This window comes from Heterodontus francisci, chromosome 47 (assembly GCF_036365525.1).
Source record: "Heterodontus francisci isolate sHetFra1 chromosome 47, sHetFra1.hap1, whole genome shotgun sequence".
Classification (NCBI taxonomy): Eukaryota; Metazoa; Chordata; class Chondrichthyes; order Heterodontiformes; family Heterodontidae; genus Heterodontus; species Heterodontus francisci.
Window position 1 is genome coordinate 8,209,550 of NC_090417.1, and position 26,975 is coordinate 8,236,524.

Here is a 26,975-nt window from a genome sequence, read left to right on the forward strand (position 1 = left end):
AAGTGCGGCACCCAGAACTGGACACAATACTCTAGTTGAGGCCGAACGAGTGTCTTATACAAGTTCAAAATAACTTGCTTGCTCTTGTACTCTTATGCCCCGAATAATAAAGCCCAGGATGCTCTATGCTTTATTAACTGCTCTCTCAACCTGTCCTGCCACCTTTCATGACTTATATACATATACACCTAGGTCCCTCTGCTCCCGCACCCCCCTTAGAATTGAACCTTTTATTCTCTATTGTCTCTCTACATTCTTCCTACCAAAATGAATCACTTCACATTTCTCTGCATTGAATGTCATCTGCCACCTTCTTCTGAAACAATCAACTGTCTTTGGTTGCGACAGTGCTGACTGTCAAACGTGCTGGCTTATGCTGGAGGAAGGTTCCACAGACACCACCAGAAACTAGCAGGGTGGATGGAATCGCAGCCAGAGTTCCCAGTAACACTCGACCATAAATTTTTTTCCCATGCATACTTCATACTTACTGGAATGTAAATATGCAAAGCAACTATCCTCCACCCTTCCCGCTACCAATTCACTCAATTTCAGTGACTTGGTATAGAGCTGTCATTATGAGAACTGACTCAAAACACCTGAGAGATGGGGAGAAGGGAGGAAGCAAATGAACAACAAAAGGGAGGCAGGGGCATTGAAAGATGGGGCATTGAAACAGGATAGAAGGAAGAGAGTTGCCGGAAGGCATCAGTGAGGGGTTAACTGAGATAATGAATAGATGGGGGGGTGGAGAGGAACACAACCACATCACGTGACCACATATCTACAGGGGAGAAACCATTTGAGAAGTGTCGATGATTTCGAGAGCACAATCCATGGAGATGGAGAACAGAGGAGTCAGCTGGGAGGGAGGAGAATGGCAGAGGACGAAGCAAGCCATCACACAGAAAGACGTTGGCGAGTTTCACTCAATCGCAGCAACATGAGTGAGAAAGCAAACAAGAGGTTTTGAAGTCTGTTGTGCACATTAAGGCAGGGCAAAAAATAAATTACAGGCAGCATCTACAAAATCCCCAGAATCTTTTCACAGGCAAGAAGGAACAAATACTGCTCAGTTCGGCAGCATGAAGATCCAACACTACAAAGTGACAATCGAAATCTAGAACAAGACTTCATTTCATCCATAAAAAGGAACTCATGATTGAAAAATGGCCCCATCTGAGGGAGCATTTCATCTTTTGGAAGATAAAACAAAAGCTTCATCCCAGCACCTCGGCTCAGACAGGCTTGGGTCAAGTGAACTGTCTTAACAGCTCGATTCAGCTGTACCTACTAGGAGAAGCATTCACGATAAAAGCAAAAGTTAGAGACTGAACACACAGCAATGAGCTTAACCCAGAGTAAGAAGGAAGCAAACTGCTACATGAGACCCCTCAGGCTCCACTCAAGAAAAAGAGGCAGAACAGTAAATGCCTTCTCTCTTGAGTTGGGCTACGATTGGGCAGGGGAAGCTATTTTTCTAAGGGAAGAAAACAGAGATGAAGTAAATTGAAATCCCAATTGTCTCGAAGCTTCGCCTGGCAAGCAGACATCTCCAGTGTTGCAGTAGACATTCACCAGGGTTGCTAACACGGAAACTGGGACTCGCAGTGCATGATTTTCACAACATCAAGAGAAACATGTTGCAAGCCAGTGATGTCCCATCCAGCAATGTCGCAGCACAGGAGCAGGCCTTAAATCTCAAGAGATTACTGTAAATTCAACAGAGCTGGATTGACATGAAGGTCACAGTCCAGATCTGAAATAGGACTCTTCAATCCAACCTAGGAAGAAGCTCACCAGCACAAATAAGTCATTATGTACGCAACAAAAGGGCCCTTTTGCATTGCAGGCCGGATCTTGAGAGGTCAGTCTTGTACTTAGCAGTGGTGCTGCTGATTTCCACATAAGATGGCGGCTAAGCAGCAACATGTTGGCCATAGTATCTTGGCCACAGCATAGGTGCACAGTGCTGGCATTACACCCTTGCATCGTGATACCAACATACCGAGACTGTAACTGTACGAGGAACACACAAAGGCTGATGGTGGTCAGGGGTACCCGCGAGCAACATGCCTTCCTCGCAGCCAATATGAGAAACTCGAACATGGATGCCAGCCAGGGCAAAGCCACATGACTGAAGATGGTAAAAGAATAATATAAAGCGAACTAACATGGTTCCTCTGACTACTCAGATTTCATTGTCATCACAGCTAGTATAGATCTGGAGGGGCTGGTGTGTGTTTCCAATCAACACTGGGCAAAGATGCAACCAATGCAATGTTTCTTTTCCACTTCTCCACCCACTAATTCTCTCTCTGTTCCTGAAGGTGCTGACTACAGTCATTGGGCTACAGTTTCAAAGAAACCTCTGATACCTTCGCCCAGTTAAAATTTGCAACCGTGACCCAGTCACCATACGTCAGCTATTTGTTCATGACAAGGTTAAATGAGAAACAGCCCAGCCCACTGCAAATGCCGCATACCATTGCAAACAATCCAACCATCCCCGCCGCCACCCCTTCCACCCTCCACAACCGGCAAACAATCTTTCCAGCAGTGATAGCAATCTGGATCAGGAATCCTGGTCGATTCTCTTCTCCCGCCCCTCATTCCTACTCACATTTGCAAGTTCTGATGAAAGGTCACAGACCTGAAATGTTAACTCTGCTTCTCTCTCCACAGATGCTGACTGAGCTGCTGAGTACTTCCAGCACTTTCTGTTTTTATTTCAGATTTCCAGCATCTGCAGTATTTTGCTTTTAACACCATTTGGGACAACAAGATTGAATACAAGCCATGAATCGAGACAAGGAAATGGGTAAGTCGTACCAGCCTGTCCGAGGATATTTCCTTCCCAATCCCAAATCAGTTAGCTGATCCCACTGAAACTCAGAAAGACACTCCAACTTCAAAAAAGGCAAGGGAAAGACTTGGGGCAGGGACTATTGATCGGACCTGAAGCAGAAGTCTCTCAGCCGTTGCACAATTTCCAGATGCTACAAGGACTGAACTACATAGGCTGTAACATGTACTTCAGTAAAGGTCGTGGTGGTGAGGGAAGGTAGAGATGGAAAGTTAGTGGAAAAGACCAGCAGGAATTCCAATTAGACCACTGAAACAAGTCCAAGCCAAGTCATTTTGATTGACAGCTGGTCGAGAAGCAGCAAGGACAACATGAGGTGGTTATTTTTACACAGCAGCAGTCAGGAGAGTAAATAAATCTAAACCAGCCTTTGCGCAGTGCCCCGCAATTCAGAATAGTAACTGAAGCCAATCCTTGCCGTCTGAGTTTACAAATTACAAAGCAGTAATTTAATTAAATGGGAAAGGTGACATCATTTGCATGAAAGGAAAACTCAAGGTACTTCACCAACACCTCGGCACAACCCCTCCCCCTTCCCTTCTATCCTCACCCATTGGGAGATACAATTACTGCCCTGAACCCTCTGCCAACTGTCAGCTCTAACTAAAATTAATAAGATAGGTGATGATAGTTTGAGATGTCGGACAGATTTTCTCTTAGAGTTTGGCCATTGCCTGGATGCAGAACAGGCAGGGAAATAAAAACGAGCAGGGAGAAAACCACAGACCTGTCATGTCATGTCTGTTAATTTAAATAGATAGTAAATCCAATCAACAGGTGCTATCTTCCCAGGCCATTTCCTGCATGCGCTGCACCCTTTCAAATGCAAGCATAGTTAAGAGGACACCTGCCCTACAAGCTATAGATAGAGAGCCACTTGAAACAGGAAAAGACCCTTCAGCTCAACAAGCCAACTGTTTCTCATGGAACAAACCGACAACTCCATATCCTTCTTCAACCCTTCTCTCTCCAAAAACACTATCAATTGTCGCTTGAAGCTGCTTAGACTGTGGATTTCATGGCCTTTCTGTTTAATCAATTCCACTCTAGTTGGTGCAAAAGTTGCTCCCAGCTACCCTTGAACAGATTTTTAATCTGCATCCCCGAGCACTTGTATAATTAACCATAGTTCAGCTATTGTTGCCAGTCTGAAACAGTGACATCCAAATAGGAAAAGACCCATTGTTCATCCATCCTGTCGCATACAACTACAACGTCTTGTGCAGAGTCATAGAGTTTTACAGCACAGAAACAGGCCCTTCGGACCAACGAGCCGATGCCGACCATCAAGCACCTGTCCTAACTAATCCCATTTCCCCCACACTTGGCCCACAGCCTTATATGTTTTGGCATTTCAAGTGCTCATCTAAACATTTTTTGAATGTTTTCAGTGTTCCTGCCTCCACCACTCCTGCAGGCAGTGTGTTCCAGATTCCAAACACCCTCTGGGTGAAAAAAATCCTCAACTCCCCTCTAAACCTCCTGCCCCTTACCTTAAATCTATGCCCCCTAGTTACTGACCTCTCCGCTAAGGGAAAAAGTTGCTTCCTATCTAACCTAACAATGCCCCTCATAATTTTGTACACCTCGATCAGGTCCCCCCTCAGCCTTCTCCGCTCCAAGGAAAAGAACCCCAGTCTTTCTAGTCTCTCTTCATAGCTGAAATGCTGCAGCCCAGACAACATCCTGGTGAATCTCCTCTGCACCCTCTCCACTGCAATCACATTCTTCCTGTAGTGTGGCGACCAGAAATGTACACAGTATTCCAACTGTGGCCTAACCAGCATTTTATGCAGCTCCATCATAACCCCCCCTACTCATATTCTATGCCTCGGCTAATAAAGGCAAGTATCCCATATGCCTTCCTAACCACCTTATCCACCTGTGCTGTTGCTTTCAGTGATCTATGGACAAGCATCCCAAGATCCCTCTGTACTCCCGAGGGTCCGACCATCCATTGTCTACTGCATTGCTTTGTTAGACCTCCCAAAGTGCATCACCTCACATTTCTCAGAATTAAACTCCATTTGCCACTGCTCCGCCCACCTTACTATATCGTCCTGTAGTCTTAGGCTATCCTCCTCACTATTTACGAGACCACCAATTTTCGTGTCATCTGCGAACTGTGGGAGTACTTTTACCACAGATTGCACCAGTTCAAGATGATGGCTCACCACCATCTTCTCAAGGACAACTAGCGATGGACAATAAATGCTGACCTTGCCAGCGACACCCACATCCCAAGAATGAATACTATTAAAAAAAAGTTTCAGTAAAAATACAACTGCTCATGGGCAGCAAACAACAGCTCATGGGATTCATATTAAAATGCCTGACCTGACCAAGCTCCTTGACCATTTCAAGACAGTGACACCCCAAGTGAACTCAGATTCCACCTTGACTTGCAAAAATCATCTGACAAGATCCTACATGGAAAGGCTACAGCTTCAGCCTAATTCAATGGCAGTTCAAGCTAAAATCTGAGAACAAATAATAAATTGGCCAAAGGAATGAGCAACAGGGGCTTTGTAGAGCATTTCAATAGGAGATGGGAATGTGTGCACTTTTGAGATATACATTGAGAGCTGCAATTTTGATTCCTGATGTAAACAGGTCGCATGCACAGATAACGTCAAGCTAGGAGGGGCCACTTAATTGAAGAACGGAGTTCGAAACGACAAAATTAGCAGACGTAATATTTAAGTGGGCAGAGGAAACTGGAATAGTGACGAAGAAAGTCTACAACTAAGGATTTTTGTCTGACAATGAACTGCTGGAGGTTCATGAACATGTCCAATTGTCCTGGGTCAAGACCACACTGAGCCAATATTGGCAATTCAGTACTAAGAGGAGAGTGCTTCGCAGTGTCATGTAACCACAAATTAGAATTTACAGTGAGGTTAGTACCACTTGTAACAATCATTCAGCATCCCTAGAACAGAAAGAAAGGTTTGTAGCAAACAGCTGCAATATCGGAAGCTGAGGCTAGATCAAAACCAAGAATTATTTGAGACGGAAAGGATTACTCCACCTGAGCTAGCTGAACCCTACATAAAATACTAGCTCGGCCCCAACTGGAGTAGTGTGTCCAATTCTGGACACATTTGAGGAAGCATGTGAAGGCTTTGGGAAAGGGTACAGATAAGATTTACTAGAATGGTTCCAAGAATGAGGATTACAGTTAAGTGGATAGATTGGAGAAGCTGGGATTGTTCTCCTTAGAGCAGAGAAGGAGAAGAGGAGATTTAATGAAGGTGTTTAATATCTTTGTCAACTGTATCAAGATAAACGATTTCCAGTGACTGAAGGGTCAGGAACCAGAGGACGCAGATTTAAAGTGACTGGCAAAAGAAGCAGAGGCGATATGAAGAAAAACATTTTTTACAGTGATTCGGATTTGGAATGTACTGCTTAACAGGGTGCTTTCCAAAGGGAATTGGATAAATTCTAGTCAGAGAAAGTTGCCTTGATACGGTCAAGATAGTAAGGGAGTGGGACCAACTGGATTCTCTGCAGAAGAGCTGACACACACTCAGTGGGCTGAATGGCCTTCTTTTATGCTGTACTATTCCATGATCTTATGTTACTGACCCAAGAATGGGATTCAAGTACACAAAAATAAAAAAAATTCACAACAGAAAAATTATAAATGCGAACAATAAAGAGAGCTTGTGTGTTTACTGCCCTGATAGTTTAGTATTTATGGATGTGCAGACTGGTGAACAGATGCTTCCCAGTCTGTCCCTCAGTAAAGTAACACAGCTTAAATGAAGGAAGTCAGCTTCCGATGAATCATCTCTCAGAAGCACTTCAAAAACTGGCAGCGGTGAAAGGTCATGCTCGGAGGACTATGCTTTTCCCAGGTAGCTCAAGGTGCTTCATGCACAGGGCACCAGAAAAATCCATTCCATGTCCATTTGAAAAATTCTCTTCCCCTCAGGGCCGTGACTCAAGCTGGCGTTCAACTTTGTTCAGTTCAATTTCACTCGCAGCCCTCGGGGACCTAAAGCAAGCTGCCTTTTCTCACAACTGAGCCCTGACATTAAAGGTTACATTTTGGGAATAGGGGTGAAGGCTGCAATCTGAGCTTGCTTTCTCCTCTACCATCTCGCAGCCACCCTGACCAAGAGAAATTGAGTTAAAATATAGCTTTCCACTACTATCATAGTATTATAGATTGGTACAGCACAGAAGGATGCCATTTGGCCGATCGAGTCTCTGCCAGCTCTTTGGAAAAGCAATCCAGTTGGAGCCTCTCCCCCGATCGTTACCAAATCTCTGCAATTTTAATCTTGTGAGAATTACTAAACATGCACAGGACCAAGGTCAAAAGTGGGACCCTTCTTGCCATTTGCAGAAATATGCCCAAATTGGTTTTGTTTTTTTTATTAGCAACGTGGAAAAAACAGCTACTTCTCATTGTCTCCGACCACCTCGCTCTACTTCACAAATTAGAAAATACTGATTTTTTCTCAGAGACCTCCAGTGTGTTGAATTCAAACCGAAACATGTCAGAGGTTGCTAACAGTGAAGCTGACACTCTAAGTGTTTCACCTGAAGGTTGGCGAGGCAGGGGCAGGTGGAGAGATTTAAAGGATTAAAACAATCCCATGGACAGTTTCACAATCCTCTGCACCACCACCACCAGCCCACCCATCCACCCACCGAGTGGTTAGTAATCTCACTGCTGGCTTCCTTTTCGTGTCCCCCTACCCATACATCACAACAGTCATCATATTTTGAATTGAGTCATTCTATGGACAGTATTTTGATATGTGTATGTGAGGTATGGATAAGATGCGTAGTCAATCTGTAGTCTCTCGCATTTCGATGTTAAACTCTGTCTGGGACCTGAAGAATGATCCGATTACAAGGTTTAGATTAGTAATGGAGAAAAGCAAGATACGTTGGGTGAATTCTTCAAGCGAGAACCAGGCCAAATAGAATAAGTTGACAGCGGATTTGAAGAGGAAAAAATGACTGGCAGAGAGAGGATATGAGAATAGAAAGCTAGTTAACATAAAAAGGCACCCAAAAATCTTCTATCAGCATGTAAATAGCAAGCGGGTATTACGAGGCGGGGTGGGGCCCATGAGGGACAAAAAGAGTGATATATGCTCAGAGGCACAGGGCAAAGTTAGAATACTTAATGAGTACTTAGTATTGCAATTACTAAGGAAAAGGTTGCTGACAAAATATCGGAGGAAGTAGAAATGGTAGAGGTAACGGATGAAGTGAAAATTGAATGTGGGATACGTTGCGAAGTTTAGCTGCACTTAAGAGGGAATAAGTTGCCTGGTCCAGATAGCCTGCATCCCAGTTTCCTAAGGAAAGTGAGAGTGGAGATCGTGGAGGAGCTTGCCATAATCTTCCAATTTTCCACAGATACAGGGGATGTTCCAGAATATTGCCAAGTGGCAAATGTGATAGCCTTGTTCAAAAAAGAGTCTCAGGACATTCCCGGTAACTACAGGCCAATCAGTTTAAGATCAGTGGTGGGTGAGGTTTTAGAAACAATAATCAAGGCAGAAAAAAATCAACTAGCGCTGGGAGTTGATTAAGGAGAGCAGGACAGATTTGTTAAAGGCGGATCATGTTTTATTAATCCAACTGAACTTTTTGATGAACTAAGAGAGACGGTTGAAGAAGGGAATTCAGTGCATGTTGCCTAGATAGATTATAACAGATGGATTATATCGCACCTTTAACAAAATAAAATGTCCCGAAGCGCTTTACAGGAGCATTATAAAACGAAGTTATGACATCGAGCCACAAAATGAGGCATGAGCTCAGTTAAAGAGTTAACTTTTAAGGAGTGTCTTAAAGAAGCAAAGTATGGCACAGGGAGGGTATTCCAGAGTTTGAGGCCAAGGCAATTGAAGGCATGGCCCCCAATGGCGGAGTGATTAAAATCAGGGATAACAAAGTACTACAAAATTGAGGCTCATGGAATCGGACAGTTAGTAGCAGCTTGGATACAAAATTGACTTAAGGACTCCTTCTACAGAAACGAGGAGAAATTTTTCTCCGAGTGTCGTGAGTCTTTGGAACGCTTCTTCAAATGGCGATGGAAGCAGACTTGGAATATTTTTAAGGCAGACGAATATAACTTCTTGATAAGCAAGGGGGTGAAAGATTATTGGAGGTAGGTGGGGTATGTAGAGTTGAGGTTACAATCAGATCAGCCATGATCTTATTGAATGGCGGAGCATGCTCGAGGGGCCGAGTAATCTACTCCTGCTCCTAATTCATATATTCGTATGACAGCTTCCAAACCCGTGACCTCTACCACCTAACAGGACAAGGACAGCAAAGCATGGGAACGCCACCTGCAAGTTCCCCTCCAAGCCGCACGCCATCCTGATTTGGAACTATATCATTGTTCCTTCTTAACAGCACTGTTGGTGTTCCAACATGCCAAGGACTGCAGTAGTTCAAGAAGACAGCTCACCACCACCTTCTCAAGGGCAATTAGCAAATGCTGCCTAGCCAGCGATGCCCACATCCCATGAACAAATTTTTTTAAAAGAGTCATGGTAAATGGCTGTTTTTCAGACCAGAGGATGGTAGACAGTGCTGTTTCCCCAAGGGTCAGTGCGAGGACAATTGCTTTTTGTGGATATATACAAATGACAGATACTGGAATAGATTGAAAAATTTCAATATTTGCCAAAGCTATCGAACTTGGAGGTGTGGTAAACAGTGAGGATGATACCAATCGACTGAAAGAGGACATAGAGAGGCGAGCAGAATGGACAAACAAGTGCAGATCGAATTTATTTGACAAGTGTGAAGTGATGCATTTTGGCAGAAGGGATAGGAAGAGGCAAGACAGACTTAAATCTGCAGTTCTATAGAGAGTGAAGGGACAGAAGGACCTGGGGGCCCACAGAACTTGAAAGATGGCAGGACATAATAAGTAGTCAGCAAAACATATGGGAATTTGGGCTTCATAAACAGGAGGTATTAAGTTCAAAGCAGGGAGGTTATGCTGAACTTTGATAATTATAAAGCTCTGGTTAAGCTACATCCAGTTGACATCCTTCTTCAAATGTAGTGATGAGGAGGTCCTTGACAGGGTGCAGAGGAGATTTAGAAGAATGGTTCTAGAGATGAGGGATTTTAACTCCAGGGTAAGGTTGGAAAAGTTGGTGTTGCTCTCCTTGGAGAAAAGGCAGTTGAGCAGAGATTTGATAGAGGTGTAAAAGATTATTCCAGGTTTGTATATGGTGGACAATGAAAAGCTGTTCCCAGTAGCTGATAGTACAAGGACTAGGTGGACACAGAGTTAAGGTTTTGGGCAAGAGATACACTGAGGGGCAATATTAGGAAGAATTTTTTTTTTTTTTTAAGTATTAAGTGGCAATGATCTAGAACGCACAGCCTACAAGGGATATGGAAACAGAGATAATTAATGATTTCAAAAGGAAACTGTATAGGCACGAGAGGGAAATAAATCTGCAGTGCTCCGGAGAAAGAGCGGGGGAACGGGACTGACTGGATTGCTCCAGAGAGCCGGTCTTGACTCAATGGGCCGAATGGCTTCCTTCTGTGCCATAATGACTAATCCTTTCTCCAGTTACTAAATCTAGCAGTCCTGTCGATTCGCTCAATTATGGTGTGGGGGGATGCCTTTTTAAATCAGATCACTGTGAAACACCTTGGGGCATTTTGTTAAGCTAAAGATCATAAATGCAAGGTGTTGGCATTTATGAACAGCTGCACAACAGTATTTTACGTCCTTCATTCTTCAACAATGCAGGATGGCTGGTCTGACATGGAGTGACAGCAAAAAATTTATAAAGCTTTAAAAAACAATTTTGGACGCACATCAAATTTCTAAAAAATCTTGCTTAACAGGATCAGAAATAATGCAGGTCACAAATATCTGGAGCCAAAAAAAAGACTTAAAATGCACAGAACTGTGGCTTAATGCAGGATAATGTAATGGGGAAAGAGAAAGGCAAGAGTAGGACAGTGGCAGTAATTGTATACAACATTCAAAGATCTAAAGTATTTCCAGCATTTCTTGTTTTTAATTCAAAGAGCCGGCACAGGCACAGTGGGCCAAATGTTCTCCTTCTGTGCTGTCTGATTCAATGATCTGAGAACTGCAAACCATCAATTTAACCATTTCAGGATCACTGCCTTTGGCCACTGTCTTTTTTTGCGTTGCAGCTTAAACTGAAAATACATGAACTCCTTGGAGGACATGCCCTTTCTCCAGGCTCGAGGCATACCTCCCACTCCATTCCCAAGGCTGAGCTCGAACAAGGTAAACAATCCCTGCCCTCTTTCATATCCATTCATTAGGCAATACATGAGCCACAGCCTGGGCAACTCATTATTTGTTTTGAGCCCCTGAAAGACTATAGAGAATTATTTTCCAAATATAAAAATATTGTTATTCTGACCTTGCAAGCTTACTCAAATATAAATCACTGTCCATTTTTTCAATCACCAATTATTTAACACTCACTAATTAAAGGAAAAAATGCACTGGCCATAATGACAGGAGTAGGCGATTCATCCTCGCGAGCAAGTTCCACCATTCAATGATATCATGGCTAATCTGCATCCTAACTTCATCCACTTGCCTTGGCTCCATATTCCTGAATAATCTTGCTTTGCACAAATCGACCAAACTCAGATTTAAAATTAACTGAGCTAACATCTGATACTATTTGTGGGGCACAGTTCTACTCTACCACCCTTTCCATGAACTGTTTCTTTACTTCTCTTCTGAAGGGCCTGGCTTTGATTTTAAGGGCAGGACCCCCTGTCCGAGACTCCTTAACATGTGGAAAAAGTTTGTATCAACCCTATTCCTTTCAAAATACTGAAGATCTCAACCAAATACCCCTTGACCTTCTACGCGCTGAGGAAGACTAACCTAGTTTGCGAGATCTCTCCTCATAATTTTACCCTTTGAGCCGTAATTAAATAGCAACATAGGCCATTCAGCCCTTTCGAGCCTGCTCCGCCATTCGCTAAGATAATGGCTGATGTTACGACCAAGGAGGGAGGAGTGCAGTCTTTCTCCAGTTCCACTACTCCATAGATTACAACCTATATTTAAATGTTTACCCAATTACTGATATGGCCAATTATATATTCTTTAAGAATATAATAAAATCCACCAACCAGGTTTCTTAAATAAAGAACAAAATTATTATAAAACAAAACGTACTCAGTAAAAATGCAAATCACTAACAGACTGAAATATATAAGTTCCCTTCTAACTTAGTCCAACACACACACACACACACCTGTTAAAGAAAAAAATAGAAGTTTTCTCTGCAAAGATGTTTTACAAACAAGGCAAAAAAAAAAACCTTTGGCCAAATACTTGTTAATTCTTGAGGAAAAGGATAAAATATGGAATGATAGCAGTTGTCCCTTTTCTGGTGTCCCAAATACACGTAGACAGCTGTCACTGGGTTCTTTTTGGAGCAGTTCTTTTCAGGCGATACTGAGGATTACATTGGCAGGCTTTCCAGGAGAAATGCGGCATCAGGGGTTTCAGATATCACACACGATATGCTCAGGATTTCTCAGCAAGGTGAAGAAAGGATGAACTGATCTCTTTTAGCAGGCTGACCCACAACTGACTCAAAACAAACCAAAACACCACCAACCTGTGACCACCATAAATCTTGACACGTCACTTCTCTGTAAACAACTCCCATTGTCAGAAGGTACGTGCTGTTTACTTATCTGAAGACATATGACTTCCAGAAAGGGTTTTTAAACAAAGTCCCAAAGTCCTCCCAGAGACCTTTTTTTTTTAAAAAAACGAAGACCAGCATCTGTGGAATCACTTGTGTCCTCCAAAGGAATCTATTTCCACAATTTTAAAACAGGAGTCCTCACAAAAATCAAAAAATGGAAGTAGTTTCATAACACTGATCTGGTTGCGGTCTCAACTCCACTTTCCTGTCTGTCCCCCAGAACCTGCCTCCCTCATGTCAAAAATTGCTCTCTTGGAACTCCTAGCCTATTCAAGGCCAAGGACATAGTAGAGCCCCAGAGCTTGCATAGGACGTTATCAACAACCCTGAGAGATGCTATTACTGGCAATACATGCTTCTGCTTCTATTCGCTCCTTCTCCCCCATCACCTGTTTGCTCTCATTCATTCTCATGCCCTCTCTCACTTGCTCATCTCTACCTATCCTCAGACATACATTATCTTCTACAGTGCAGTCGCTTTCTCATCTCACTCTGCTGTTACTGATTCTGTCCAACTTCATAATGGGGAGAGAGATGGAAAGAGAAAGTAGCAACATCCTGGTGAAACTGCACAGCACTCCCTCCACCTTATTTGTAGCACAAGTTACATGAATATATCTTTTTGGGCATGCCAGTCATGGATGAGCTGGACAAACAGCCAACAAAATCGAAACTCAGTGATGCCAAAGATTCTCTAGCCAGTGGAAAAGCCCCTGGGAAGGACGGCATTACCCCTGAAATAATCAAGAGTGCCAAGCCTGCTATACTCTCAGCACTCCATGAACTGCTTTGCCTGTGCTGGGATGAGGCAGCAGTACCACAGGACAAGCTCGATGCCAATATCATCACCCTCTATAAAAAGAAGGGTGACCGCGGTGACTGCAACAACTACCGTGGAATCTCCCTGCTCAGCATAGTGGGGAAAGTCTTCGCTCGAGTCGTTTTAAACAGGCTCCAGAAGCTGTCTACCGAGGCACAGTGCAGCTTTCGAGCAGAGAGATCCACCATCGACATGCTGTTCTCCCTTCGCCAGTTACAGGAGAAATGCCGCCAACAACAGATGCCCCTCTACATTGCTTTCATAGATCTCACCAAAGCCTTTGATCTCGTCAGCAGACGTGGTCGCTTCACACTACTAGCAAAGTTCGGATGGACAAAGTTACTAAGTATCACCTCATTCCATGACAATATGAAAGGCACAATTCAGCATAGCGGCACGTCATCAGACCCCTTTCCTATCCTGAGTGGCGTGAAACAGGGCTGTGTTCTCGCACCTATACTATTCGAGATCTTCTTCTCCCTGCTGCTCTCACATGCATTCAAGTCTTCAGAAGAAGGAATTTTTCTCCACACAAGATCAGATGGCAGGTTGTTCAACCTTGCCCGTCTAAGAGCGAAGACCAAAGTACGGAAGGTCCTCGTCAGGGAACTCCTTTTTGCTGACGATGCTGCATTAACATCTCACACTGAAGAGTGTCTGCAGAGACTCATCAACAGGATTGCGGCCACCTGCAACGAATGTGGCCTAACCATCAGCCTCAAGAAAACGATCATCATGGGACAGGACGTCAGAAATGCTCCATCCATCAATATCGGCGACCACGCTCTGGAAGTGGTTCAAGAGTTCACCAACCTAGGCTTAACTATCACCAGTAACCTGTCTCTCGATGCAGAAATCAACAAGCACATGGGAAAGGCGTCCGCTGCTATGTCCAGACTGGCCAAGAGGGTGTGGGAAAATGGCGCACTGACACGGAACACAAAAGTCTGAGTGTATCAAGCCTGTGTCCTCAGTACCTTGCTCTACGTCAGCGAGGCCTGGACAACGTATGTCAGCCAAGAGCGAAGTCTCAATTCATTCCATCTTCGCTGCCTCCGGAGAATCCTTGGCATCAGGCGGCAGGACCGCATCTCCAACACAGTAGTCCTCGAGGCGGCCAACATCCCCAGCATATGCACCCTACTGAGCCAGCGGCGCTTGAGATGGCTTGGCCATGTGAGCCGCATGGAAGATGACAGCATCCCCAAGGACACATTGTACAGCGAGCTTGTCACTGGTATCAGACCCACCGGCCGTCCGTGTCTCCGTTTTAAAGACGTCTGCAATGCAGACCACACATTGACCACAACTCGTGGGAGTCAATTGCCAGTGATCTCCAGAGCTGGCGGACAGCCATAAAGGCGGGGCTGAAGTGTGGCAAGTCGGAGAGACTTAGCAGTTGGCAGGAAATAAAACAGAAGCGCAAGGGGAGAGCCAACTGTGTAACAGCCCTGACAACCAATTTTACTGCAGCGCCTGTGGAAGAGTCTGTCACTCTAGAATTGGCCTTAATAGCCACTCCAGGCGCAGCTTCACGAAACACTGACCACCTCCAGGCGCTTACCCATTGTCGCTGGAGACAAGGAGGCCAAAGAACAAGACGACGACATGCAAAGCAGCACCAACTTCAGAGACCAACCACATCTGGATGGTGGAGGAAGGGCAGTTGGGGGGGAGAAAGAGAGAAAAAACATATGATAAAACAAATGCAGACATGAGCTAAGCTATCCACAATTAGAATTAAAAAATGAATTGAATACACAAATTTTTCAGCAGAATCTAGTGTCTAATGTGGCCTATTCCAGGGTTGCTAACACTTGGTGGTTTTTCTCCAATCTATTATTCTCTCACTTCCAATTTGGCACATGAAAAACAGGCAGTCAAAACTTCAAAGATATTTTCGTGCATTGAAATTGTTTTTCATCTGAAACTATACAAAGATGGCTAAATTACCTAAAATATGGAGTACATAAAAGGTTAATATCGCATTACTCTCTAACAACATGCTCCTGAGTCATCACAACTTGCATTTATGTAGCATCTTCAACAGAAAATGTTCACAGGGCGGCACAGTGGCTCAGTGGTTAGCACCGCAGCCTCACAGCTCCAGCGACCCGGGTTCAATTCTGGGTACTGCCTGTGTGGAGCTTGCAAGTTTTCCCTGTGTCCGCGTGGGTTTCCTCCGGGTGCTCCGGTTTCCTCCCACATGCCAAAGACTTGCAGGTTGATAGGTAAATTGGCCATTATAAATTGCCCCTAGTATAGGTAGGTGGTAGGGAAATATAGCGACAGGTGGGGATGTGGTAGGAATATGGAATTAGTGTTGGATTAGTATAAGTGGGTGGCTGATGGTCGGCACAGACTCGGTGGGCCGAAGGCCCTGTTTCAGTGCTGTATCTCTAAATAAAAAATAACCAAGGAAACTTTGGTACCAAGTGAGATATTAGGACAGGTGACTGGAAGCTGGGTCAAAATGGCAGGTTTAAAAGAGCATCTTAAGGGCAATCTGCATACTTAATAAGAGAGAATCACATTTGTGCAGTGTTTATCACATCTCTCTGAGTTGTATTAAAGTATTTCCAATGCAAAGTTGAGACTGTTACGTAAGCATGGGTTACATTCACACATCCGTCAATACAGCAATGAGATCATGGGCAGTGAATTTTTTTTTTAAATATAGTGCTGGCCAGGTTACAGTGAAAACTGTTTGTTCTTCCTTGATTGGTACCACAGAATAATTAACACCCATCAAAGTACAAGGACAGACAGGCAGCAGCTCAGCCCCATTGGCAACTGCAACCCTTCCTCAGGACTGGAATGCACGGTCAGCTCAGATTATACACTGTCAGCTGTCCTGCTGTGTAGTGCTCCCTCCTCTGAATCAGATGGTTGTGGGTTCAAGTCACACAACAGGCCTAATATTTGAGTATATTTTTGAAGGAGTACTGTCTTTTTGTATAAAACATTAAACTGAATACACCTGCCCATCCTGTCAGATTGATGTCAAAGGCCCCCTGACATTATTTCATGCAAGAACAGGAGAGTTCTCTCCTGGCCAGTACTTATCCCTCAGCCAACTACTCAAGGCTGTTATGGGAGCTTGCTGTGCACAAATTGGCTGCGTTGCTGCATTACAAGAACAGTGACACTTCAAAAATTACCACTTTGACTGGAAAGCACTTTGGGAACTCCTAAAGTCATTTGATACAGGCAAGCCTGTCTTTCTTTGCTTGAGTGGGCCATGCACTGAAAAATCAGTGCATGCTTTGAAGATTTTTGGAGCTCCAAGTATTTAGGGAATGGTGGAATCTATACAGCATGCACTGGGATCTATTCAACTGGAAAATTTGCACCAGGGGAAGCTACACTCTGAACTTCATACTCTGCCAATTCCCACTTTACAGTATACCACACATCACCAATATCGTGTCCTACAGAGGAAATATATTGAATAGTCATTCCCTCAGCAGTTAGCTTGTGGAGAAATAGTCTTCATCTTCCTCATTGTTTTAAATTAAGTGGTACAGGGTTGATTTCACACAAGGAAGTCTTCTAATTGTAGCCTTTCAATCAACCTTCAAACTCTCAGCCTCCAGAGATTTTTTCAAGATTCTCACAAGTTAATGATTTCCCTGATTCAGACAGAATTATTATTCAAGCAGCTGCCTTGTTCCACATTCTATTTCTAGCATTTGAGCTCCCAATCTCTCAAGGTTTGCAGCTCAAACAACGTGGAGCTGCATTTTGGCGCATTGGCGCATAACATTAGGAACTTAACTTTTCAGTCTTCAACATGCAGAACCTGTAGTGGGGTGGCTGTTGAACATTGCTTCCTTTTTGGATGACAATGAGGAGTGTCATGTGGAGGATAAACACCAACACAATCTGCTTGGGCTGAACAGCCTGTTTCCACAAAGTAATTCTGTGTGTCACTTTGACACCAAACCTAACCAAGCTCAAGGATATACCACAGATTCAGAGCATAGTTGAACTCCCTGAATCCTCCAAGTGCTTTGATTCTTGGTTGAGTTTCGTGCCCTCAATTTAGGCACGTTCAATGCTCAGACTCTGCTCAGAAATGTTTCAATCGTGTTTATTAGTGCTTAGCTAACCTTGCTGGTTAACACTTCTAAGAAGAACCTTGAGGTTAGAGATGCCATTTGAATGCAAATTGGTAATAAACAGAACAGAAATCTGAACATCAAGCAACTGGAGGGTAAGGTTTCTGTTGGAGATGTGTCATCGCCAACAAAATGGCTAGACCAATGAACCTTGCAGAAATTTAAATGTGATACCGTTCCCCTCTCCATTAATCATACATCCATCTGTAAATTTCTTTAGGGGAGAAAGTGATGAATATCCCCCAAATGCAACTACGTTGTGCTGTGGCCTGATCCTTCTATGGAGGGAGGAATTTTTCTTTAAAGAATATATTAAAGACAGGCAAAAACTGGAAGTATCACATTTATATAATGCCCTTTCCTGTCATCAAGTCATCTCACATAAGGAAGGTTTCCTCATTCAAGTGTTGTGACCATTCTGTAGATAATCTTTTAAAAAGAGCAATCAGGTCATTTATACTTTTTTTTGGTGTTCACTAAATGAGGACAGGTCACTGGAAGATTCAAGTTGCAGGAAAGATGGGCACAGATTTGGGAAATAACACGCTCGAGAGGAAAGGAAGAAAGGAGATAGGGCAGTAGTTTACATGGATAAGTGAGTTTTTTGAAAAGGGGGTGATTATGACAGTTTATGCTCACTCAACAATTAACAGGAAAACACCATCGGCCTAAGATATTTGAGGCAATTAAAGTTCAGCAACATGTTGCTTGTAGTATTCTCAATGGCTTCCACAGTACTTCCAGAGATGTAACTCGAGAGTTAAGACCTAGAAATCATGGTGGATCTGAGAATACTCTATCAAGTGCCATTTCTCCACTGCCGAGCCTCTGTTGAGTCAACTCATGAAATTGTCAATAAGTAACATTTCTATAGCACCTTCCAACTATAAAAATGTCCCAAGGCGCTTCACAAAACCTGAGACAAAAACTGACACAAAGCAACAGAAAGAAAAACTAGGACAGGTAACCAAAAACTTGGTCCAAGTACTTTTTAAGGAATGTCTTCTAAGGAGAAGAGGCTGAAAGGTTTAGGGAAGGAGTTCCAAAGCTCAGGGTTTAGACAGCTGAAGGCAAGGCCGCCAATGGTGAGGCGAAGGAAATGATGGTTATGCACGAGGGCAGAACTGCAGCAACGCTGAGAGCTGCAGGAGGGATTTGAACAAGAGGATGAGAAGTTAAGCGTTGGTGGACCAGGAGTAACTTGAGATCAGCAAGCAGAGTTAATGGGTGAATGAGACTTGGTGAGAGTTAGGATAGAGGCAACAGAGATTTGAATGAGCTCAAGTTTAGAGAGGGCAGAAGGTGAACACCTAAGGCACTCAAGTACCGGAGCAGGGACGGGAAAGCAAAGGTAAATCTTTTGTTCAAGGAGCACATCTTCCAGAACAGTACAAACATATGTCTCTCAGATGGTTGTCGAAAGACAGGTGCGACATTTAAAAAGAGCACATCGCATTGTGAACCACAAAAGAAACAAAACAATTGAGTCAATTTTCGGCCCTTTCCAAGATTTGTGGCTCAGAAATGTACAGTTCTACACAGCTTTGGTGAGGCCACATCTTGAGTGCTGTGCACAGTTTTGTTCTCCATGTTTAAAGGAGGATATACTTGCCTTAGGAGGCAGTCCAGCGAAGGTGCACAAGATTGGTTCATGGGATGAGAGGGTTGCCCTCTGATGAGAGGCTAAATTGGGCCTATACCCTTGGAGTTTAAAAGAATGAGAGGTGATCTCATTGAAACTTACAACACTCTGAAGGGATTATCAGGGTGGAAAGTGAGATTGTTGCCCCTGCCTGGAGAACCTACAACATGGGGGCAGAGCCTCAGGATAAACAGTCGCTCATTTTGGACTGAGACGAGTAAAAATTTCTTCAGAGAGGGTTGTGAATCTTTGGAACTGTCTACCCAGATGGTTTTGGATGCTCCATCCTTGAGTATATTTAAGACTGAGATTGACAAATTTTTGATCTCTCCGGGAATCATGGGATATGGGGAGCAGGCAAGAAAATGGAGTTGAGATAGAAGATCAGCCAATGATGGCATTGAATAGCGGAGCAGGCTTGAGGTGCTGAATGGTGTACTCCTGCTCCTAGTTCTTATATTAATAGTCTCAGCACTGCTTTGCATCGAAGTACCTAAATGACACAGAGCTTTAAGAAGGATGTGAAGGTCCTCGAGAGGATGCAGAGGAGATTTACCAGAATGTCTGCATGGATGAAAGATTTTAGCTGCAAGATTAGCTTGCAGAAGATGGGACTGCTCTCCTTGGAGCAAAGGAGATAGAGGGGAAATTTGATAGAGATGTACAAGATTATGACAGGTTTAGATAAGGTCGGCAAAGTAAAGCTGTTCCCATTCGCTGATCGGACAAGGAATAGGGGATGCAGATTTCAGGTTTTGGACAAGAAATGCAGGGAGGACGTGAGAAAGAGTGGTAATAACCTGGAACTCGCTGCCTACAAGAGTGGGGAAGTAGAGATGATTAATGATTTCAAAAGGAAATTAGATAGGCAATTGAGGAAAATAAACTTGCAAGGCTACAGGGATAGAGCGGGGGAATTAGACAATCTAAATTTTTCTACACAGCCAGCATGGACTCTGGGCTAACAGCCTGCTTCTGTGCTGTAATGACTATGATGAATTGTCTGTTAGTTGTATTTAATTGTATGCAGGTGCTGGGCATGAACTGGTCATACATCTGAATCCCTATCAACAGGCAGACTAAAACTGTGGTTGTTGGGTTAGGTGCCTGCTCTTAATGTGTAACTCCATAAAGAAATATACAAGCTTGTAAAGATTAGTTTCATTTCTATCCTTCAACTGGCTCTCTGGAAAATAATATACAAACCCAACTCCCCAAGTGCTCAGCAGGTAAGTAGCATATTGTACACTCATGTCGAGAAGGCAAATCTTAAGAATTTTCCTCTGTGCTGAATTACATTATCACACCAGTGCAAACGCAGGACTTCTGCACAGGCTGTAGTACTGAAGACTTATGTTTCAGAACTGGCCGCGCTCCTAGCCAAGCTGTTACAATACAGCTACGACACTAGCATCTACCCAACAATGTGGAAAATTGCCCAGATATGTCCTATCCACAAAAATCAGGACAAATCCAATCCAGCCAATTGCCACCCATCAGTTTACTCTCAATCATCAACAAAGCGATGGAAAGTGTCATCGACAGTATCATAAAGCGACAGTTAAACAGCAATAATCTGCTCACCAATGCTCAGTTTGGGTTCCAGCATAGCCACTTGGCTCCTGACCTTATTACAGCCTTGTTCCAAACACGGTCAAAAGAGTTGACTTCAAGAGGTGAGTTAGGAGTGATTGCTCTGGATATCAAGGCAGCAAGTGACCCAGTGTGATATCAAGAAGTCAAGGGGAATCAAGAGGAAACCTTTCCACTGGTCGGAGTCATAGCGAGCACAAAGGAAGATGGTTGTGGTTGTTGGAGGTCAATCATCTCAGCCCCAGGACATCACCGCAAGAGGTCCTCAAGGTACTGTCCAAGGCCCAATCATTTTCAGCTGCTTCATCAATGACCTTCCCTCTATCATTACATCAGAAGTGGGGATGTTCACTGACGATTGCACAATATTCAGCACCATTCGCAACTCCTCAGATACTGAAGCAGTCCAAACCCATATGCAGTGAGACCTGGACAACATTCAGGCTCGGGCTAATAAATGGCAAGTAACATTTGCCAGGCAATCACGATCTCCAATAAGAGAGAATCTGACCATTTCCCTCGGACATTCAATGACATTACCATTGCTGAAGCTCTCAATAACAACATCCTGGGATTAACAATGACCACAAACTGAACGAGAGCAACCACATAAATAAATACTGTGGCTACAACAGCAGGTCAGAAGCTGGCAATTCTGCAGCGAGTAATGCACCCCGACTCCCCAAATGCCTGTCCACCATCTACAAGGCACAAGTCAGGAGTGTGATGGCATACCCTCCACTTGCCTGGATAAGTGCGGCTCCAACAACAATAAAGCTCAACACCATCCAGGACAAAGCAACCCGCTTATTGGCACCCCATCCACCACTCCAAACATTCACTCCCTTCAGCACCAATGCACAGTGGCAGCAGTGTGTCCCACGTACAAGATGCACTGCTGCAACTCATTACACCCCCTTCGACAGCGCTTTCCAAACCCATGGCCTCTTCCACCTACAAGGAAAAGGACAGCAGATGCATGGGAACACCGCCACTTTCAAGTTCCCCTCCAAGTCACACACGATCATGACTTGCAAATATATCACCATTTCTCCAATGTCACTGGATCAAAATCCTGGAACTCCCTTAACAGGCCTGCAGCTGTACCCGCACCAGATGGACTGCAGCAGTTCAACAATGTAGCTCACCACCACCTTCTCAAGGGCAATTAGGGATGGGCAACAAATACTGGCCTTGCTAGCGATACCCACATCCCATAAAAGAACAAAATACTGGGCCCAGCGTCAATGGACTGCAGGAGGATGGAAGGGGGAATGAGTAAGGTTTTGGCTATTCATTGTTTACTCGTGACCAGTACTGCGGAGGCAAAGAGCTCCTGGGAGCAAAGAATATTAGAATATCAGACAGTCAAGCACATTCTCATGAAGAAGCCAGCTTGATTTTCCATCCTTTTAAAGGAATGCATGGGAAAACAATAACTATATCAGGCAGGCTCTGTCAGGGGTGTGAGCTCCTCGACTCTATATGTGCCATGTCCAGATGATCCAACAGCCCCAGTCAAAGCAGAAAAATCTATTATTTATGTCACTACAGGGAAATAAGTGGACTCAGGAATGCCAGTACTCACTGTGCAGGTTTGCACGTGAAGCAATGATATCGGGCCGAATTACAGGGAAACTAACTGACGCAAGTTCAAGCTTATGGAAAAGAGACTAGACTGAAGAAAAAAGGCTTCCAACTGCTTCTGTTTTGCATCTGTTCTCATCACTTGGCTCTAAAAACACAACAGATTTTTACGAAGAATTTTCAACACCAGTGAGTTACTTGAATTGTGTTACGACGTTCCAAAAGCTTCAATTTATTCAAATCATTAGTGTGGTTAACAGAATAATTCACATTTTCCAATGGGCAATTTTACCCTAACACAACTACTGCGAATATATCCGACATCCACTTGCATTTTCAGTCACTGTCCCCTCTTTTCACGACCCCGTCCCTTCCCCACTGATGGGAAAGGCACCAAACTCAACCAGCTGACAGCGGACCAGAGTCGACTCAATTATTTTTCGTACCCTCCCCTATTCTGGGATATTCTAAAAGTCACCATGCGAGGTTCCCCAGTGCTGTTCGGATACTCAGATATACCAGTCTCGTGTACCTCCTCCGCAACCCCTCGTACCAGACGGACTGCAGCAGTTCAACAATGCAGCTCACCACCATCTTCTCAAGGGCAATTAGGGATGGGCAACTAAAACTGGCCTTGCTAGCGATACCCAAATCCCATAAAAGAACAAAATACTGGGCCCAGCGTCAGTGGACTGGAGTAGGATGGAAGGGGGACAGTGAAGTGGCCAAAATTGGACATTGCTCCAGTTGAGGCCGTATGGTTTAGCAAGAAATATTCCTCAACACTGTCCCCTCCAAGTCGGTGTCCACTGAGAGTCCTGAATTGAAGTCCCATGGTTCCAGCTGCACTCCAGCACCAAACCCAAGTGCTCATTTCTCACATTGGAGCTTAGACAGTGAATATGAGCAAGTTATTGACCAACAGGGAGGTCATATCAGCCAGACCCTGTCCTCACCTCTCCCTTCCACCCCAACAGCAAACAGCAATCAAGTACACACCTTTCTCTCTCTACCTTGGGGATAGTGAAGCCAGTACAGAGCTTCAACTCTGAAGTTCAACTAATTTGAAAAGAGACTAGGTCTTTGGATCTGTTAACATTTTGGCTCAGTGGATAAGAAAGTAAACTTATGCGGATGCTTATACAGTTGCAGATACGTTTGAGATTAACTGTACCAAACTATATTAAATTGCAGTGACCCACAGAAGCTTGGCTCTGCCGATGCAATAGCAGCAACAGCACCATGATCCCCCAGCCACTGTGGTTGTAACAGGTCTGACATGCAAGCTGGGCAGAGCAATGACACGCCCTCATACTTTAAGATAAATTGTAAACTGCAAAAAAGCGTCTCACTTGTGCAGAAAGGTGGTATTGGGAGAAAGCAGTGTGCGCCTAACATGCATGCCTCGAGCTATGGGAGAGGGAGTCCTCCCCCTTTTTATATACCAACCCCGAGAGGAGGGGGCCCTCCCCCTCCTCATGTAGCCATCCAAGGGTAAAGAGAGAACCTCACCCTCTTGAGCAGCCCATCTAGGACATCTGAAGCCACACCTGTCAACCTAAATCTGCTGGCCTGCCTCTCCATGACTTCCCCTCGCTTACATCCTGATCTACAACACCCCACCCTCATCAATCACTTTGAAATCCCTCTTGCCTTTAAAAAAAGGCCTTGAAGCATAGGAACGAAAGCACACCTGTGATTTCACTCACCCCACACCCCCCCACCCCCCGAACACCCATCTTCTCCCATCGTTTTCCCCAAAGAAACTGCTCTCACCATTCCCACACAGAAATAACAAGCAAATGTTACAATTCAACCCACACCAGGAAAAAGCAACAAACAGGTCAGTCAGCATCTTTGCAGAAATCAAGCAGCTGAAAAGCGAGACTCGGAACGTCTTGAAGAACACTGAATTTTCTGTACTTTCCACTGAGCCAGAGGAACCTGCGTGATTCCTGCTCTTTCTGCCTAATTTTTTCAAGAAATTGTTTGACCTAGTGGGACCAGTCAGTGTATATCATAAAATCACGCTGAACGTCCAGTTCTGCACTGCATTAGCATTGCTGCTTGCAGTCTGTACCTCTTCCCATGTCCAGCATAGGCAGCCGAAACAAAAAAAGCACTTGAACAAATGCTGCTTTTACACAACTCTCAGCAACCCAGCTTAGCCCTGACAGCAAGTCATATCTTGACTACAGAGCAGGGTATGGTGAACTGCCAACATATGTGAAGTGAGGGAGGTAAAGCAAATAAAGAGTATGATTTCGAGAAAGTTCAAACAAGAATGAGGATTTTTTTAAGCTAAATTTACATACAAACAAGCCTTCTTCAAAAACCAATGATAACATTGACAGCTTGAAATTCATTGCAAGGAAGACAAGAAACCAATCTCAAAGATGGTATTTTGTCGTCACTTATTTTATTACATTGAAGTGAATCTCAGCAGATACCTCACAGGGCTAGTTCCAGAAGACTGCACAATCACGCAGACACGGTTAAAACAAGAAATCCATGAAATTGGCGGCACAATTCTATCTACTGGGTGAGGAGCGGGAAAGGTGTCGGTGAATGAGCAGGATCATGGTAATTTCAAAAGAGATTTCCGTCCATCAGACACAATTCAGGAGATTTGAGGCTGGATTTTGTAATGCTTGTTGAAGGAGCCCAATCTTACAGCACCGCCGCAGCAGCACCACAGCTCCTCATGCACCAAGAACCAACGTACTTTATATTTTAAAAAGACGTCTGAGCCCACTACATTTTTTGTGAAAGATTTCCTGCTGCTGAAACGGTTCGCCCGTGTTTTTGTTTGAAACATACTAGTATCAATATTCAATTCGCCAGAGAAAGAGAAAAGCAAATACTGCAAACAGCCTGCAGTCAAAACAGCTCCAGCCGGAGCTCCGTGTGTCCAACTAACACTGTAACAACTTGCACAAAAGAGATTGACACTGTCTTTTCCACCCGCACGTTCTCCAAAGCCTTGCGTGCGGGCAATACTGCTCCGAATTTAAGTTGCAAAATCAAACACAAAAGGAGAACGATCACCAAATGTTCCACTCAAAAGATAACGGAATGGTGAACGGACAAGGAAAACATAACGATAGGGAAATGGGGTAGGGGGCATTTGTGACGAGCATTTTATGAACAAAATCAAATCCCGACAGTTCAAAAGATGAAGGTTGAATTTCGGTGTCACTGTCACCTGCTTTGAAACTGCTGAGATGGGTGGGAGCAGCTTGACAGCTGCTTCTCATTCTTGCCCACAAGCCCCCTCAAAAAACACATATGTACGTGAGAAATCAAAATAATGTGCAGTAAAAGCATCCAACTACCAACCTCTAGCAGAGAGCTTTTTGGTGTTAATGATTTTCGCTGCATATTCTTGCCCTGTTGACAGTTTTACACATCTGCGGACGATTGAGAACGCGCCTCTGGATAAGAGACAGAATAGACAAAAATAAGACACAATTGAGCACAGTAAGGATTTTTTTTAAATATAAAAATCATTATGTTACATTTTTTCCTTTGTACGATGGGAGTGGAGCGGGGGGGGGTTTAGCGGAGGTTTCCATCAGGCTGCTGGAAAGTGGGGGGGGGGGGCGATAGGGGAGAAAGGCGGACGGGCTTGCAACAGAGGAGGAAGGAGATCTGTGTCACTTACTTGCCGAGCTCCTCGTAAAGCTGGTATTCATCGCTGAATCGGGTACAAGTTCCAGTCGAGGCCATGTTGGAAAAATTGCAACTCAAGATTGCGAGGGAGGGAGCCAGAACGCGCGAGCCACCGGGCGCCGGGTGATTGACAGCTCCGCCCGCCGCCTCTCGCGAGATGCCAGGCAAGCAGGAGGAGGAGGAGGAGAAGAGAAGCTGGGCGGGTTCCTCTACTGATCGACATTCGCTTGGCTCAAGAGTGTCATTGAGATTGGAGCACTGCATTTCTCTTCATGTGTTTGAAGGTTTTGGAAGATTTATTATCTCGATTGCAATACTGTCACGAATTGAAATTGGTTGCAGTCTCGGACAGAAGATAGAACCCCAAAAATCGCTGCCATCCTGGAAGAAGAAACAGTAAAAGGCTGCAAAAATACACACACAGCTGGGCAGGTCACTCAGCATTGCTGGCTGCCGGCAACCCAAGCCTACTGTTCTCTTCGCAGGACGCTCTGATAATGTCAAGCAGTTTGCTTCAACATCCATATTTTGAAAAATAATTTTGAAGGGAAAGAAGCTCTCAGCTTTCTAAAGTCTGTCAAAATCAAAAAAAAAGGGACAACAGTTGTCTTTTTTTCTCATTTCTCCTCACATTTACACACAGCCTCATTTTGAAAAAAATCAATCAACTTTACCTGGATTAAGCTTTTGAAATTTTGCCTATCTTTTCTTCAAGTAATTGTTTAAAAAACAAGTGAGCAGAAACTGACAGAAGCTTAAGAAAAATATGCTCAGTTTGATAACTCAACGGTTATTGGTTAGAATGCTCAGTCTGCACCAACTCAACTCAGTTAACGTCACTCTTCAAGGCCAAGTCATTCAGACCAACCCAAGCTTTTGCAAGGGGCAATTCAGAGACAATTCAACAGATAAATTTAAAGCCTTACCTACCACCTTTCCCATC

General features: G+C 44.1%; 1 protein-coding gene across 11 annotated transcripts in view; it reads right to left on the reverse strand.

Moving 5' to 3' along the window:
* LOC137357181 (calcium/calmodulin-dependent protein kinase type II subunit beta) overlaps positions 1-26,189 on the reverse strand; it is a 295,035-nt gene extending 268,846 nt beyond the window's left edge. For all 11 annotated transcript variants that reach the window (XM_068023308.1, XM_068023305.1, XM_068023306.1 and 8 more), the window contains exons 1-2: positions 26,025-26,189; positions 25,700-25,794 (exon numbers count right to left, since the gene is read on the reverse strand). In XM_068023308.1, coding sequence (XP_067879409.1) covers positions 25,700-25,794; positions 26,025-26,089 — 160 coding nt within the window. In that variant the 5' untranslated portion in view covers positions 26,090-26,189. The remainder of the gene's footprint in view (positions 1-25,699; positions 25,795-26,024) is intronic.
* Between the last annotated feature and the right edge of the window lie 786 nt (positions 26,190-26,975).